Source organism: Anser anser (genome assembly GCF_964211835.1).
Source record: "Anser anser genome assembly, chromosome: 2".
Classification (NCBI taxonomy): domain Eukaryota; kingdom Metazoa; phylum Chordata; class Aves; order Anseriformes; family Anatidae; genus Anser; species Anser anser.
Window position 1 is genome coordinate 20964424 of NC_139721.1, and position 15793 is coordinate 20980216.

The 15793-nt window shown below is 37.5% G+C and overlaps 1 protein-coding gene across 44 annotated transcripts in view; it reads right to left on the bottom strand.

Annotated features, from left to right (window-relative positions):
• Nucleotides 1-15793, bottom strand: part of RIMS2 (regulating synaptic membrane exocytosis 2) — a 462822-nt gene that overhangs the window by 195482 nt on the left and 251547 nt on the right. For 23 of the 44 annotated variants that reach the window (XM_083822305.1, XM_083822283.1, XM_083822281.1 and 20 more), the window contains 2 exons: nucleotides 14104-14150; nucleotides 12852-12964 (listed from right to left, as the gene is read on the bottom strand). In XM_083822305.1, the coding sequence (XP_083678431.1) occupies nucleotides 12852-12964; nucleotides 14104-14150 (160 nt within the window). Of the gene's footprint in view, nucleotides 1-6629; nucleotides 6678-12851; nucleotides 12965-14103; nucleotides 14151-15793 lie in introns of all 44 variants that reach the window. The other 21 variants (XM_083822300.1, XM_083822296.1, XM_083822280.1 and 18 more) reach the window with 1 other exon arrangement.

Consider the following 15793-nt stretch of genomic DNA (forward strand, 5'->3'; position numbering starts at 1 on the left):
GGCCTACTTACTGCAGTAAGTGAGATGGCACTAACACACACCGATGCATTCAGTGGTAGGAGGGTACTTCTTCCTACTCCATTAAAATCTTAAAACCCTATAGCTGCCAACCAGCAGTGTTTGAATATTAGAGGACGGGGGATACCTATCCTCTATTATCATGCTATTGGCCCTGCTACTGGGTTTGTAGGTTTCTTTGTAGGTTTCTGGTACAGACAGTTAAAGGGCTCTGTGACTCCTGAAGCAGAAAACTGTGTGAGATAAATTATCCCTAATGAGTTTCATTCAACAGAGCTCTAGATGCTGTTCCTCCATTCCTGCATAGTGAGGGGATTTGTCAGTATTTCTCTAAACTGAGAGTTATCTGGACTATTAGTTATCTTCATCCAACTACAGATAACAAATAGAAAGCTTTTCACCAACAATATGAACCCAAAGAGAAGCAGAGCTGCACTGAAGACAATTTTGTCATCTACTTATTTAGGAGAAAAAATATCCTCCATTAAGCAGAATGCAATGCATTTGTGATCCAGGCAGTATCACAAACGGTGAAGTTAAGATAATCCACACCTGGGTACCCAAAATATAACCAGAATTATTCATTCTTATTCAGGCTAAATACTTCTTTCCCATAGTTGTTTGACTGAACTTTTGCAAGAAGACTTTGGCCAAAATGGTTTGCAGAAGGAGCCTAAGGGTAATGTTAAATCATCTGACACAATTTCTTTAAGAAATTTGTGTTTTGCCCTAGGAACTCAAAATTCGCATTGACACATAGCTTCTGATCTTCTGTTAATACTCCGACAAAATTTGGAAAAACCTGTAGATAACGGTCATAATGTCCCTGTGATTCCCTCTATTTTGGCTTGTTACTGGCCAGATCAGAAGGCAGAATTTCAATCAAAAGCTTCTTTCTCCCGTGTTCACGTTGCTAACATCCAATACACAGCACAGGCTCTTGTAACCCAAGAAGTCATTTGATTTGAATGCAAAGAGAAGAGAAGAAACTGGGAGTGAGAGAATGGATGAAGAGCCCCATGGAGAGGAGGATGGGATTCCATTCTCGTGAGGTTAGAAGAAGGAAGAGAGGATAAATAAGAATCTGCTTTAGAACGACAGGGAAAGTTACGTATACTGGATGTTTCCTAGTGAAGCACAAGAATAACAGAGCCACTAATGTCAGAAAAAGAGGGGCAAAACCAGACTGGGTGAGAGACATGGAATGAGGTGACAAAAGAACCAGCCAGTCCATAACTGGCACAGAACACATTGCACAGATAGACTGTGATGAAGGAAAACCTGACACAAAGTCAGGACAGGAACTTGTAAAGGAAAATGAGAAATGAGGAGTTAGAATAGCACACTGAACATGGAAAACTGGTTTGGGAATAGGACTGAGCTAACTCTGTCTCTCCTATGCATTTATTTTATGACACAATATCCAGATGGATGGTATTTTCCTGCGAGTACTTTGCCTTTTCTACTCCCAAGGAGAGAAAGGTCATCTAAGAGAGGACAGGTTTCCATCCCTTCCTCTTTCCCTGAGGTCTTCTGTATTAGAGGGTGGATCACTTAAAACATTCAGAAAGTATTTACGGATTGCATGTTCTTCAATCCCTGGGAGCCTGGCCTGAGACTTCAGAGCCTGATTTGAAGTACTACGAAGAGTTTGAATTGAAGTCTGAGGTGTGTTTTACACCTAGACAGTTACTAACGAGTCTGGAAAAGTCACTGAAAAATCTAAGAAGCTGATTTTCTCAGATTTTGATGATAAATTCTCAATCTTTAATAATTAATACAGAACAATCCTACTACACCTCACAGAATATTATGCGTACCTTATGTAGTGAAATAAACATGGGATACCATATGTATAACAGGAAAGATGATAAGGAAATTACTTTTTTCCTTTATAGCTGTGTTGAGTAATATGCAGAAAAGATTCCTACCACCACAAAGTGAAGAACATTGAATTATTCAAGCCACAGGGAGAAAGATCCACAAGAATGCACAGCTGTTGTGATGCTCACCACTGAAAGACTTCGGCAGCTGACAAATGGAGCAGAATCTATAAGCCCCCCCTGCACCAGCAGTTTTTCATAGATGTAGGAAACGTGTATATAAAAGGAGGTAACTCAAAAAAACATCTAAAACTGTGACAGGTGCAATCCTGATCTAAATGGGGGAAAGTGAAGGCCAAAATTACAACACATAAAACGCGCCACAATGAAATCACGATGGCTGATGATAGTGTGGAGGCTAACACCTGTAGGAAATGTCTTGAACAGGACTTTGTCTACCTAGGTAATTTAGGATTTAAGCAACTAAAATATATTTAGTCAGAAAGAGATCCCATCTGAAGGCTTTCTAAAGATCCTTCTCCTTAGTGTTGATGTTCTGGAAACTTCATTAGCTACACACATGCGCACATACTTTTCTTCCCTAGACAGATGTGCACCTAATTCTTGACTAGATTTCTGTTATGACCTACATTCTGGCAAACAGGTATCTGAACTCAATAAATCCTGAAATTGTGAGATGGTCTGTCATCCACAGAGGGATGCATTTGCCGAACTCCTTGAGATGGGCTTCTAGGCAGGAATACCTGATGTGCAAAGCAGAATAAACAAGAACCCTTCTACAGCCAGACTATAAAGATACTCATCAGGGGCAGCACAGCTGTGGGGGACAGAGCTGAAGGTCTGGCCCCAGCTTCACAGAATTCTTCCTGTTTTTTATCCAGTAGGGTACAATACAAGATCAATACACATTCCAGTTAGCAGGTCTGGAACCACTACACTAAAATTAAGCTTTCTTTGCTATCACCATGCACTTATGCTCCTGGCCACACAGTGTCTCAGCTTCAGATAAGACCTCATGCTCTAGAAAAGGATGCGCAATAGTTTGATGATAAAAGCACCTCTGTAAGAGACAAGTTCAATCTCTTCACTCTAAAACACAGATGTCCAGTTTCTAGAATGAGTCTCCTGCACATAAAACAGTATACAAAAGGTGACTGCTGGTGATGCATTCTAAGAACTGAAAGTTCTGGAGTAGCCTAAGTTTCAAATAGAGTTAATGAGGCTCGGTGTCCTTTATTTGGGCTGGATCCCCCACTGCAGGTATTGAGGTACCCAGTTTTCCTTCAACCATGTAAGTCAAAGCTCTTCCACAAGGCACCTTAAGCTAGTATAAATTAAGCTCCATAAATTAAGCACAAAAATCCAGTTTACTAGATTTCACCCTTCTTCTTTTAGAACTTGCCTTAACTAGGAACATTTTTATTCTGATTACTGAACAAGCTCAGCGTTCTAGAAAAGAAGTAATCATGTAATTAGGATCATCCCAGCCAAGTGACTGCTCAAACATCACTAGGTTTGTGAGACAGCTGGCCAGCCATTTTATGTTGTTATGTTTTTTTATGTAACCTACATAGCTGTTTATTAGTGTAAATATTTTCTTTCCTTTATGCATTATTCTGAAAGAAGAGATACACCAGCAGGATCTGGTTTTGAAGAAAAAATGTCCTCCATTTATTTAAAAAAATGCAATTATTTTGGACTAAACTTATGTAGATGAAAAAATTGCCCTGAGGTGGTAAAATCTCTAGTGTAACTTAGGTAAGCTTTGGCTGTTCTCTAATCTACTTCTACCAATTGCTGACTACTCAAAGTTGCTAAATCAAATGACCATTGCTGTCTTCAGGTTGCTGTCCTATATGTAACAAATGCAAGAAAAGGCTGTTAAATGGAGAGCTTCTAGGATCTGAACATCAGAAAATTATGGAGGTACTTAGGCTGCCCTGATCTAGATATACCACAAATTTCTTTTTTAGTGGCTCCATTTTGATTTCAATAGCGCTAAATAGATGTGTGCATATATATTTATACATGATCAAACATACTGATGTTCTGTAGTAAAGCAAAAGGGATGTCTGAAATTTTTGAAGTTAGGAAAAAAATGTTGGTTTAATGGCAACTGGCTCAAAAGGAGGCTCTGCAAAGTGAACAAGAGATACTGCATGAATACACATTTAAGAACAGTTCTTCTATGAAGATATTGCATAACATCAATCTGTAAGTAAGAAAACTGCTGGTATGTTAAAATGATTCTAAAAGTTCAAGTAATAAATATGCACACTTCCAAGTGCTGTATACATAGTAAAAGTTCAGGATAAGGATGCATGGTAGGGAAAAATGAAATTGCATATTTTTCTTTCCGATAAAACAAGAAGGATATTTTTTAAATCATCCAGTGATAAAAGAGAGAGAAAATGAGTTGAATGACATGGACAGAAGTGTGGAGGAGGAACTTGTGCCAGAATCTGGGACACGTATCACCAGGATCAGTTTCAGACTAACAACTAGAGAAGATAAGAGCAAGAATAATGATGTGCATTTCCTGTTAAAAGTAGTGAAACAAATAGGTATAAACAGAAATGTTTGGAAATCCTCGTTCTTGTAGGGAATTCTACAGACAGGGCTATACCACAGCCCACAGTGTAATGCATACCTCTTGGCATCCACAAACAGCTCAGAGCTCTGTGCTAACTAATTGTTCATGCCAAAAAGTAACCAGAGTCCTGCTCTGCTTCTGGACTGCTTCTAATACCCAAGTCAGCTTGCTTAAAGATAGATCACTGGAGAATTTCCGTTCTTGCCTGCAACCTGCATTGTAAACACATATTAAATTAATCCATCTTCAACTACCTACTGTCCCTACGAGACGTGGGCAGATGGGGGACTTTTTGTTTCAGCCTAATCTTAAAGATGTTGCCAAGGTTGTAAGTTCAAGTCCCTTGGGAGCTCCTTGGAGCTCCTCTCATAAACACATTTGGCTTTGACCAGGACTGAGCTCTGTAAAAACCTCTTAGGTGAGAGGCCCACACTGACTCCACAGACATTGTGCAGAAACAAAATTGGAGCTGAAGACGTTTCAGATCTCCAATACCATAAGCAATCCCATTAACCAGAGGTGAGAGAGTAAGCCTCATACACTTGCACCTCTTGCTGGATATTCTCCATCAAGCACTAAACTTGTTTTATTTTCTTAAACTACTACCAGAATCATTTGGTCAACGTAAATTATTTTGTTCTATGTTTTTTATGTGTGTATGTTTGTTTGTGTTTTTTTTTCCCATTAGAAGATATTAGTCTAAGTAGAACTGACAATTTTTATGTCTATTTCTTTTTATAATGGGATTTAAATGCAGGACTACTACACGTTACTTCTACTTTACAATATTTCATGAAATATGCAAGTTTCAGGCATTTGTTTCCTTTTTAAATTGAACACTCAGTTGTCATATTATTTCTTAATTTATTTTGCACATACGTAAAAAGAATATAAATATTAAAAGGCTACTTGTGTTATCTACAACATTTACCTCTACAAACTACTTAATGATTTGTGAGTGGTTTTGTAACCCCTTCGGTTTCATTACCACAAGCAGAAGCCAACTTCCTCAATCATGATAAAGGACATTTTAAATTTTTAATAGAAAGCCAGTTTATGTCGGTAGCATATAGTAACATTAACAAAACAGAACTGTCAAGACATTAGTTTTTAAATCTCAAAATTCTTCTTCGATTTTTTTATTTTGAATTTACATTTATGTATTTGTAAGGGTTACTTTAGGGAAATAATATACCGTGAAAAAAATGTGCTTTATTAAATCTGAGTCATAACCAAACCACTTCCTGCAGTCTTATTTAGAATTCTTTTTATAAACTTATATGATTTTTTTTCCATTTCAAAATGAGATTTTATCATCTCATTCTCATCATTTAGATCCAGTCCTTTACATTTTTCCTTGAGCAAACATGAGGAACGTTTATACGGCTCCCACACAAAAGATTAACATCTCCATAAAGGTATTTTGTAAGAAAAGCAGATAATATTCTAAATACACAAAACTGAAAAACATGCAGCAAAGCAAGATAAGCATTGTAACATATTAGAAAAACCTACTTTTGCGTTAATCTACAGTACCTTAGGAGCTTCCTAATGAAAAAAGGCAAACAACTTGTACCTAAGTAGAATATCAAGGCTAAATAAATTCAGTAACACAAAGAAAGAGTTCATTTTTTACTTAACAGAATTTTGGTTATTTTGATGTGCTTTAAAATCTAAGAACCGAGTTTTACACGCAAGAAATTTGTTTCAAAGGTACAAATTTATTTGCCTGTCTTCCACTCAAGGCGCTACTATTATTTGGAAAATGCAAAAAAAGGATGTGTTAAGTAATGATAATGAATGATTTAAAGAGACATCAATCTTTATATAAACATCAACAGCATAAAATTATTTGTTGCTTAAACAGTATACACATTTTGTATGTGGGATACATACCCATCATGACTGTTGAAACCTGTGTGAGTTTAATACTGTGCAAACAGCAAAACAAAAACTAGTTGTCTCTTTAAATTGTAATTTAGTATTTTAACCCCCATGCAGAACTTTACAAGCTGCTCACAAGATGACATGAAACTTGTTAATATGGCTTAAAGCAACACACTAAAAATATGGGAAAACGGACTATAATGTAACGTTTTCCTACTATGCATTTTCCATAACAAACAAAAGAAAAAACACAACTTTAGTTTCTGTCAGGCAGACGAAGTCTTTACCTGAACCCTAGGAACAAAAGGCGTTGTTCTTCTACTAAGGCTTTGGCTCTGGTAAGCAAAATTAAAGAAAAAGCAATAAAACAAAACCAAAAAGGACAACACGCTGGAAACTAAAAGACCAAAAGTAAAAACAAAGACACACAACTATTACTTTAAACACAGCTTTACACCAAGGACATATTTATCTAAAACAAAGTATTTTAATGCAATGCATAAATTAAATCTGCAAATCTATTACCAAATCACATCAAACCCCTGTGACTGAAATTCTGACCTTAGGGAAGTCAGCAGGAATTTTGCCACTGATTCCCCAGGAGCAAGGATTTCACTTTACAGGTCTACAGGTAATATTTACAATAGATTTAGAAACAACATCAACAAAAGGAGCAGGTCAGCAAAGTGTGATTTAAAAGTGGGGTAAAAAATATAAATTGAGCTTGAACATCTCTTTCAGAAACACTGTAGATGCATATTCAGACAGAAACGAGTACAGAGCACACATCGACAGCTTTGGCTGCTTTCTAGAGTAAAGCAAGTAAAGTAAAAGGTTTTCCCTGTTCTGCAACTTAAGTGGCATTTCTACAAAAAAGCCCTCCTAAATACTTTTAACATGATTACAAGAAAGTTAGTGCTATCTCATAATAGCTTTATAGGGTGGAAGTTGCAATCAGTGTATTTCAATTCTCCTGCAATCACGACGGAAATGACACATGGTATATACAAAAGACCCTGGCATGAAATGGGACCTAGAACATTTAAGAAACGCAGCTGCACAGCACACATGGACCCTCATCTGTGCAACGTAACACTTCAGACCATATATAACCTTGTGGATCCCAGTGGCTACATGAAGACTACATCAGTACAGACAAGTTCACAAGTTCCTGCTCTAGCTCCAAGCACCCTCTGTATTTGGCATAGGGCAATAGCTAATGGCGTGACACAGACAGGGTACTGAGCGTGGGGAATGGACAGGAACAGGAGCGCATCAGTACCTCAGAGAGCTGGTGAGCTGGGGTGGTCACAACAACCACAGCAATCCAACAGTGCTGAACCTCCTTTCCCTCCTGCTAGGTTTTCCTGAGACTATCAGGCTATTTCAAAGTGGTGGAAAGAGGCTACTGCTCGATATTCCTTTCCATAAGGACTGTACCCAGAATATGGAGATAAGGCAGTGATGATGGTTCTGCCACCCTCCTTGCTTACTTGGCACGCACAGATGCTGGAGAAATCTGTTCCATAAAATGTGTGAAGTAATCTGTTCTCACACCAAAGTACGAGGATATATAAGACAATTTGACAGTCTGAATCACGGTTTTGTCTGATGTGCCCCCGTGCTTGGCGAGGTGCAGCAGCTGCACGCTGCCCCCACTGCACAGGCAGTTCCTCAGAGCCCAAACAAGGGTGCCAGAATATCACCTACTCACGCACAACGAAAGCAGATCTTCAGCTTGCTTCTGCTCCGTATCACAACGGAAATAGAGATATCCCAGAATATCACAATCCTAAAAGGGACAGAATGTATCCCACCTTGCACCAAAGACCCTCAACTGGCCATATTCTGCCTTGGAAATGGAGGGCTATAAGCATGGTGTGTGCAATACCTAGGACTTTGCAGGTTTGGGCTTTAGAGCAACATCAATTTACTTGCCTTGAGACAGAAAGAGAAGGGAAAGGGGAAAAGAAAAGGAAAATTGGAAAGGGGAGCATTTCTCATACTTAACCCCTGCCCCCATACGCTGATATATTATGTCCTTTACAATGTACAATGGCTGCTTTTAATAAGCTACAGATAATTCAACTATAATTTATATACTTATGTTTTTATTAATTTATAAATTGAATATGCATGGAAAATCTACTGAAACAGTTCTGTGGTTCAGCTGTACAATGAAATACTTAATTTTATAACTAAAATCCCTTATGTTAGAATTTTCACTAGCACAAAAATTAAATACTGTGATTTTATATCTGTATGCATTTATACATTCTTCTAGCTATGTTGTCAGTCTCTAAACCTAGCTATAGCCAAAGCTTTCCAAGTTATGCTTTTCATGCAGCACTGGAAGTAGCCAGAATGCAGTAATGAAGCAAAGAGCACCAACCAACACACCAAGAATATTGACTTATTCAAAGCAACATTAAAAGAAAAACCAATCAGTGGGGGAAAAAAAAAAAAAAGAGAGAGAAAATAAATAAAGAAATAAAAACAGGAACAAGACCCAGACAAAGCAAATAATAATAAAACAGTAAGTGCAACAAAAGTTAAAGATACTCCCCTTAAAAAGCAATGTGGACCAAAAATATCATAAAATAAACTGCACAAAATACAAATAACATTATTCATACACCTTGGTAAAATTATAACACACAATAGTTCACCACAGCTGCACAAAATTTGTTTCAATAAAATATGTACTTGAGTAGAATAATTACTAATGGAAAAAAAAAAATTTCCTAGTTGCGTGAGATGGTTTACTTCATGGGAAATCCTATTAGCCAGCTCCGGAGTGTTACTGTAACCTCAACAGAAGAAAAGACGTACATAGACTAATGCCAAGGTGAAGAAAAACATGGAAAACTGAAGAGGCAGAGAAAGGTGTTCCTGAATAGTAGAGAGGCATCATGGCAACTAAACTGACTGAACAAGTACTGTAGCATAGCCTGAAACACATGAGATTCAACCCAGCAAACACTAGAAACCCATCCTCTTCCATTTTAAAGTAGTTTCTAGGATTTCTTATTTTTGTCAAGTTAAGCGCATAAATATATAAACTCAGCTTCTGATGTAAATATGTACCTAAAATACTGTAATTTTGAAACCTTTATGTAACAAAACTGCTGATTCACCTCAAAAGCTTTTGTAGTTTCTCTGTCTCTCCAAAAAGCCTGTCACTGAAGACTGTAAATTATGTACTGAATTATAAATGCCTTGGCCAAGGAATACAACCAGGTAAGAACTCCGTCAGTTTTTTGCATACAAGGACATTAAGACCAAACCAAAACTCTACTCAACACTATCTACCTATACAGATAAACAATGCAAAATCCAACACAATAATTGTGCCAAAATATGTCTGAACACACAGACATTTTACTTTGAGCTTGCTACATATTTTAGACCACACAAAGACATTTGAGACAGGCTGAAGTATACATGAGAAAAACTGAAATAGTACACAACATTGCCAAAATACCTCGAAGAGTGAGCAGAAAATCTATGCTTTCCATTGTACTGGTATTAAGAATGCTTCCTAGTACATTCTGGGCACAACAAATTTCAAAGCACTACTAACTAAAACAAACAAACAAAAAAAAAACCAACCAACCAAACAAAAAAAACACCTTGAGAACACCTTGAGATCTGCCTTACTGTCTGAATAAGGATGCACATATCCAAGCATTTCTTCAGATATTTCAGATATCAGCCAAACTGTAGGTCCCTCCACTTCTGCCCACAACTCAGTTATTTCACAGCCTGTTACACACAGCTGCCCTAACAGCATCCCATCAGGACTACATGCTGTTGTCCAAAGACTTCTGAAGTCTTCTCTATCGTCCCTTCCCTCAACTTCATCCCACCTGTCTGTCAGCCACCATCTCTCAGAACTCAGCTGACCCTCCATTTCCACAAAGGACAGCAACCTGTTGCCATCTACCATAAGCACTCACCATAAAAAGCACGTTCCCAATTACATGAGGAATTAAGTATTTTTTTCCTTTTCCATCTACTCAGCTATTTGGAATGGAGTGTTTGATCAACTTCTCTTGTCAGAAAAGAGCTGATTAAAGACATGGAAAACCAAAACACTGAAGCTCTTCCATTTCATGCTGTTCAAACTAAAATATTTTTTGGAACTTGGAGAGATACTTTGTTTAGAATTTCAGGTTTCCATATTTCTTAACGTTTGCTAAAGGTACAAAATTAAACTAGCTAACTTTTCCAAAGCTCAGAAACTATTTAAAGTTATGAAATGAGAAAGCGAAATTTTTAAAAGTGGAGGAAAATACTTTCATCTTTAAAACACAGAAATCCCCTAATCAGAAAAGTTAAAATTTTTGATTTTCAAAACTAACTTAAAATATCAGTTCAAAAAGAAACTACACGTATTTACCATTTGGAAAGAAACTGTTCCTTTAGAACACTCCAATTCTCTTAAAGTTGTCTTTTTCTAAAACTATATTGTAGTTTCAATGAGCCCTCTTTTATTCTAGGGGAAATTCCTGTTGTGTGCCCTGCTGCAATCTATCCACACCATCTTCAGACACTGTGAGAGCCACACTTCCTTGCGAAACAAAAGGTTTAGCACCAGCCTCCCAACATCAGCAGGAGCTGTGTTGTGCCATTAGCACAGTAACACAATCTATAGCTATTGCCAGCTTGTCTTTAGCTGGTGAGGTATGATACTACTTTAGGTGTCCATGTGGAGACAGTGGGACATTACTTTAGAGAGTTACTGAGTGTTTCTGACCTCAGTGATAGCCAGCTGGAGCTGTGGGTTCTCAGAAATCAATTGCTCTCTGAGGGAAACAAGGAAATTGTGCAGTTTGGGGTTACTGTATACAATTGCATACAGTGTATAACATAGTTAGAAAGAGGACAAATGTAGGAAAGATCTTTAAACATCTTCTAGCATTATTTGCTCTCCTTAGATGGAAAGAAATACTATAAAATTAATATAGGAATTTGTATCTTGAAACAAACAAACTAAAATAATGTAAATAGGCATGATGCTTCCTCGAGTTAAACTCTGAATTTATATGCCATTCTGAATTGTAAAACACTGTGAATTCTGTTATTCTCAGTAAATTAGAATATATCTCCAAATCTCCAGATACTGTTCTTACACATCCCAAACTACAACATCCTATCAAACCACAAAAGCAACAGACTTACTAACTTTGCTAATAAACTGTAATACTAAACTCCTGGGCATTTTCTTCCTGAAACTGAGCAAGTCAGTTCTGTGTTCCTACTTGGATCATTATTTTGCATTGTCCGTGGATTGGTTATCTGACTTTTTTTATAGCCTAATCTTTTAAGAGATTTAGCCAAAAGAGACTTCTACACCACCATTTCAATTACCAACAGCTTTTCACTGTCTTGTAAAACTCTACTAGTTTTTAGAAACCTCAGTCTGTGTTTTTTGACAATTCACGTTTCTGTTCCCTTCCCACTGTATTTCATGCAGTCAAAGCATTCTGCACTCTACAGTCAAGATTTCTAGTTTTCCATTTATCCAAAGGACGGACTCTTTCAAAGGAGTTAAGAAAAACAGTTACAGAAAATTTCAAATTATATCTTGTAGATGGCTGATCTGATGAGCAAAACAAATAACACCTCATGCATTGCAAAATGGAGCGAACATGGCTGCTGAACAGACAGAAAAACGTTTCTTCCTCTCCTCTATCAATACCATAAACCATTTGTGGGAGACCAGAAACAGCCTGCTTTGATTTTATGCATACTTTTATAGCCCACTCATTATCTTAACATAAACAACTTAGAAGAAATATAAATGTGACATTTTCAAACATGTTTCACATCGGTTCTGCACTGCTTCCATTCTGTTTTCTCTCATTTTCAACATGTACCAGGCCACAGCTGAACACTTTTGAAAAAAATCACACTTTGGAGTTGTAAATGCCACAGAAATGCATACAAAAACTAAGTCCTTCAGTTCAGTACAAAAAAAAAATTACTCTTTTAAAGAGGACATTCATATAATGAACCTTGTTCTCAATGAGAGTGAAGAGCAAAAGTGAATAACAATGGTACAAAGAATACAACATTAGTAAACAATGGGATATCTGGGGAAAGGTATATGTGAAAGCTAGTGCGCAGAAAATAAGTATTAATGTCCAAGCACATGGTTGATAAAATGCACCATAAGTGTTACAGTTGACGAAGTATATACATTCAACAGCACAAACACAACTGGAGGCCAAGATTTAGTCTTTCTGAAAATTTGACAATATCTGTTTAGCTTACTATATAAATATACATATCTATGTCTAATTCAACATATTTTAAATTTCCAAAAGCTGATAAAATGGAATACTGTTATGAAACTACAGTCCTGCCTACACTGAGATATATGGCATTAATAAAATATTTAGCTGGTTTAACAAGAAATTTGTTATAGGTTGCTTGAACTCTGTACTGAGAGTTGTACATGCTGCAAAAAGCACAACATCAATATTAATGAAATGATTACATACTGAAAGTTGTCCAGACAAGAACTGTGGAACATCCCTTAACATGCCGGGACTCATAGGAGAAGTCACTGAAATAGAAGGCCGGTCCATTTTCTGAGATTCAAATGAACTAGAACCTGCAATTATAAACAAAAATATTTTATAAATAGTGGCACTTACGCATTTTTCACAACATTATTTAAAGAAAGGGATACAAATATAACCATACACACAATAAAGTTCACTGTGATAAATACCATATTTTTATCTATAAAATGACTGAGTAATGACACTCAATCTTCTGATGCTCAGATGCAATCAAAAGCTTTCCAAGTTTATTATAGCTGCAAAATGTCATCTCAAGCGTATAGAACAAATAACAGTTCAAATTCAGATACTTGCCAAAGTAATCATGTCAGTAAGTTGAGGGCCCCAAATTCCTATTTACTTTACTATGGTCAAAGGAATTCAGTCTTCCAAAGAGCACTTATTATCTTGTGCAATCAGACTTAATTAGATTTTTACAAAAAGATCAAGATGCACATAATATATTTTGTGCATTTTGTTTCAAATCCACAAGGTCTGCAAACTCTCAGAGCACAAGTTTTGAGTTATAAGAAGTCACAACATTTAAAATGTATTTTAAAGAATTGGCTGACTAGTGAAAAGTTATGGAGTAGTTTATCACATTATTATATGCAAGTTTATGCCACTGTATTAATTCACAGCTTCTGTTTTAAAAGAGTTCCAAAACAATGATAAAAATAAATCCAGGCTTAAATGCATCCTACCAGATCTGCACCAAAAAATAAGTTATTTTTCCCACACAAAATATTGGTTTAGCCAATTTAAAGAGTGCTAAGTGGTCCTAATGAAGTATAAGTATTCTGGTTTTAAAGTAGCTACATTTCACGTTCTAAATAGTAAACATTTCATCCCTATATTTTAGTTCCTAAGTTTCAATTGAAATGCAAATAAATAAATAAAAATTGAAAATTATGATTAATGTTCTTGTATATTAATTTTCATTATGCTTTTCTTCTCAATAAAAAAATAGCCTAAGCTTATAACCAAACATCAAGTGTAAATAAACATAATCTGACTTCTGATATTTTATTATTAAACAAAGGTAAGTACATCATACAGGAGGATAACATACTGACACAAATAAAGACAAAGAGACAAGAGCTATACTGACGGCAGATGACATTTTTGAATCTATTTGTGCTTACATAAAAGAGAGAGAAGATTTTCCTACCCCACAATTGAAACTTACTGGACTCCAGCTGTGCATGTGTGCTGTCAGGTATTCTGGGAATATCCCTGAAATAAGGAAAAGTAAAACAGGCTGATCCTTTATCTAACAAGCATATTCAGATTTCAGTTAAACTATAACACTTTGCAAGTCACCACTGAATGCCTCAGGAAAATCCTGTGATCTACTGACTGTCTTCAGCCACAGGGAAGATTTATCCTTTGTTCAGTGTAAAGTATTTCAGTGGCAAATTAAGCTTACAGAAACAAGCAGTTGAGTGAATACAGGAAAGAAGCTGCACAGTCACAAATAAAATAATTGAGTAAATAGAAAACAAAGAAAAATAAACAATCTCAGAGTTATCAGTAGACTAAAACTGGGAGTAGCAGACTTCATTATGATATTACACCTGAATTAAAGTTACTAGACCCTTGCTAAAACATACTGGACCACCAATGATGGCTATCTCAGTATGTCCTTTCCTGTCTTTGAACCCCCAAATTTGGGCACTTTTCAGTGACTAAATAAAATGTGCAATTTCATTTTGCAAAATAACATACTTGCATATACACGAAATGTCATATCGCCTCTGTTAAACTGTATGTACAACTATGTAATAGTAAAACACTCAGTCACATCATTATGTTCTCCCATCCCCACGGGAACATATTCTTCCTGTGAGAGGCAAACATTACTATATATATATTATTAAAAACTACCAATATGCTAATGAAAACATTTTGGAGGTATTTGTGCAACATAAAACAAGATTAAGAGTTTCAACTCTGAGTCACAGCAAGAGCAGCATTTAAAATCATGATGTGTGTTAGAGCAGATTTGTTTTTTTTTTTGTAGGTTGCATTAGGTTTATGTGGCAAGGTACAGGCAGCAGGGGGGCTGCAGGGGTGGCCTCTGTGAGGAGAGGCTGGGGCTGCCCCATGCTGGGCACAACTGGCTCCAGCTGGATCCAAAATGGGCCCACCGCAGGGCACAGCTGAGGCCATCAGCCAAGACGGTGTTGCCTCTGTGATAACATTTAATGAAAGCTTCAAAATGCTGCACAGCAGCTGGGAGATAAGCGAGAAACTGAGAAAACCAGCCCTGCAGACAACCCCAAGGCGAGTGCAGCAGGAGGGCAGGAGGTGCTCCAGGCACGCAGCAGCAGTTCCCCTGCGGCCTGTGGAGAGGCCCCTGGTGGAGCAGGCTGTCCCCCTGCAGCCCATGGGTCCCACACGGAGCAGATCTCCACGCTGCAGCCCGGGGAGGAGCCCCCGGTGGAGCAGGGGCAGAGAGTGACCACAAAGGAGCTGTGGAGATGAAGCGTTAGGGACCGACCACAGCCCCCATTCCCTGTCCCCCACACCAGTGTGGGCTGGGGGGAGGTAGGAGTGTCAGGAACAAATGAGTGATGTTGAGCCTGGAAGACAGGGTGGTTTTAGCTTTATCTTGGTTTTCGCACCATCCTACTCTATTTTTAATTATCAATAAATTAAATTAATCTTCCCCAAATCGAGTCTGTTTTGGCCGTGAGAGTAATTGCTCAGCCATCTCCCTGTCCTTATCTCAACCCCTGAGCTTTTCCAGCTCATTTTCTCCCCTCTCCTGTCGCAGAGGGGGAGTGGGAGAGCAGCTTGGCAGGTAAGTGGCAGCCAGCCAAGGTCAATGCCACAAAGGCATATGAAAATGAAAGGAAAGTTAAAAAATTCCTTCA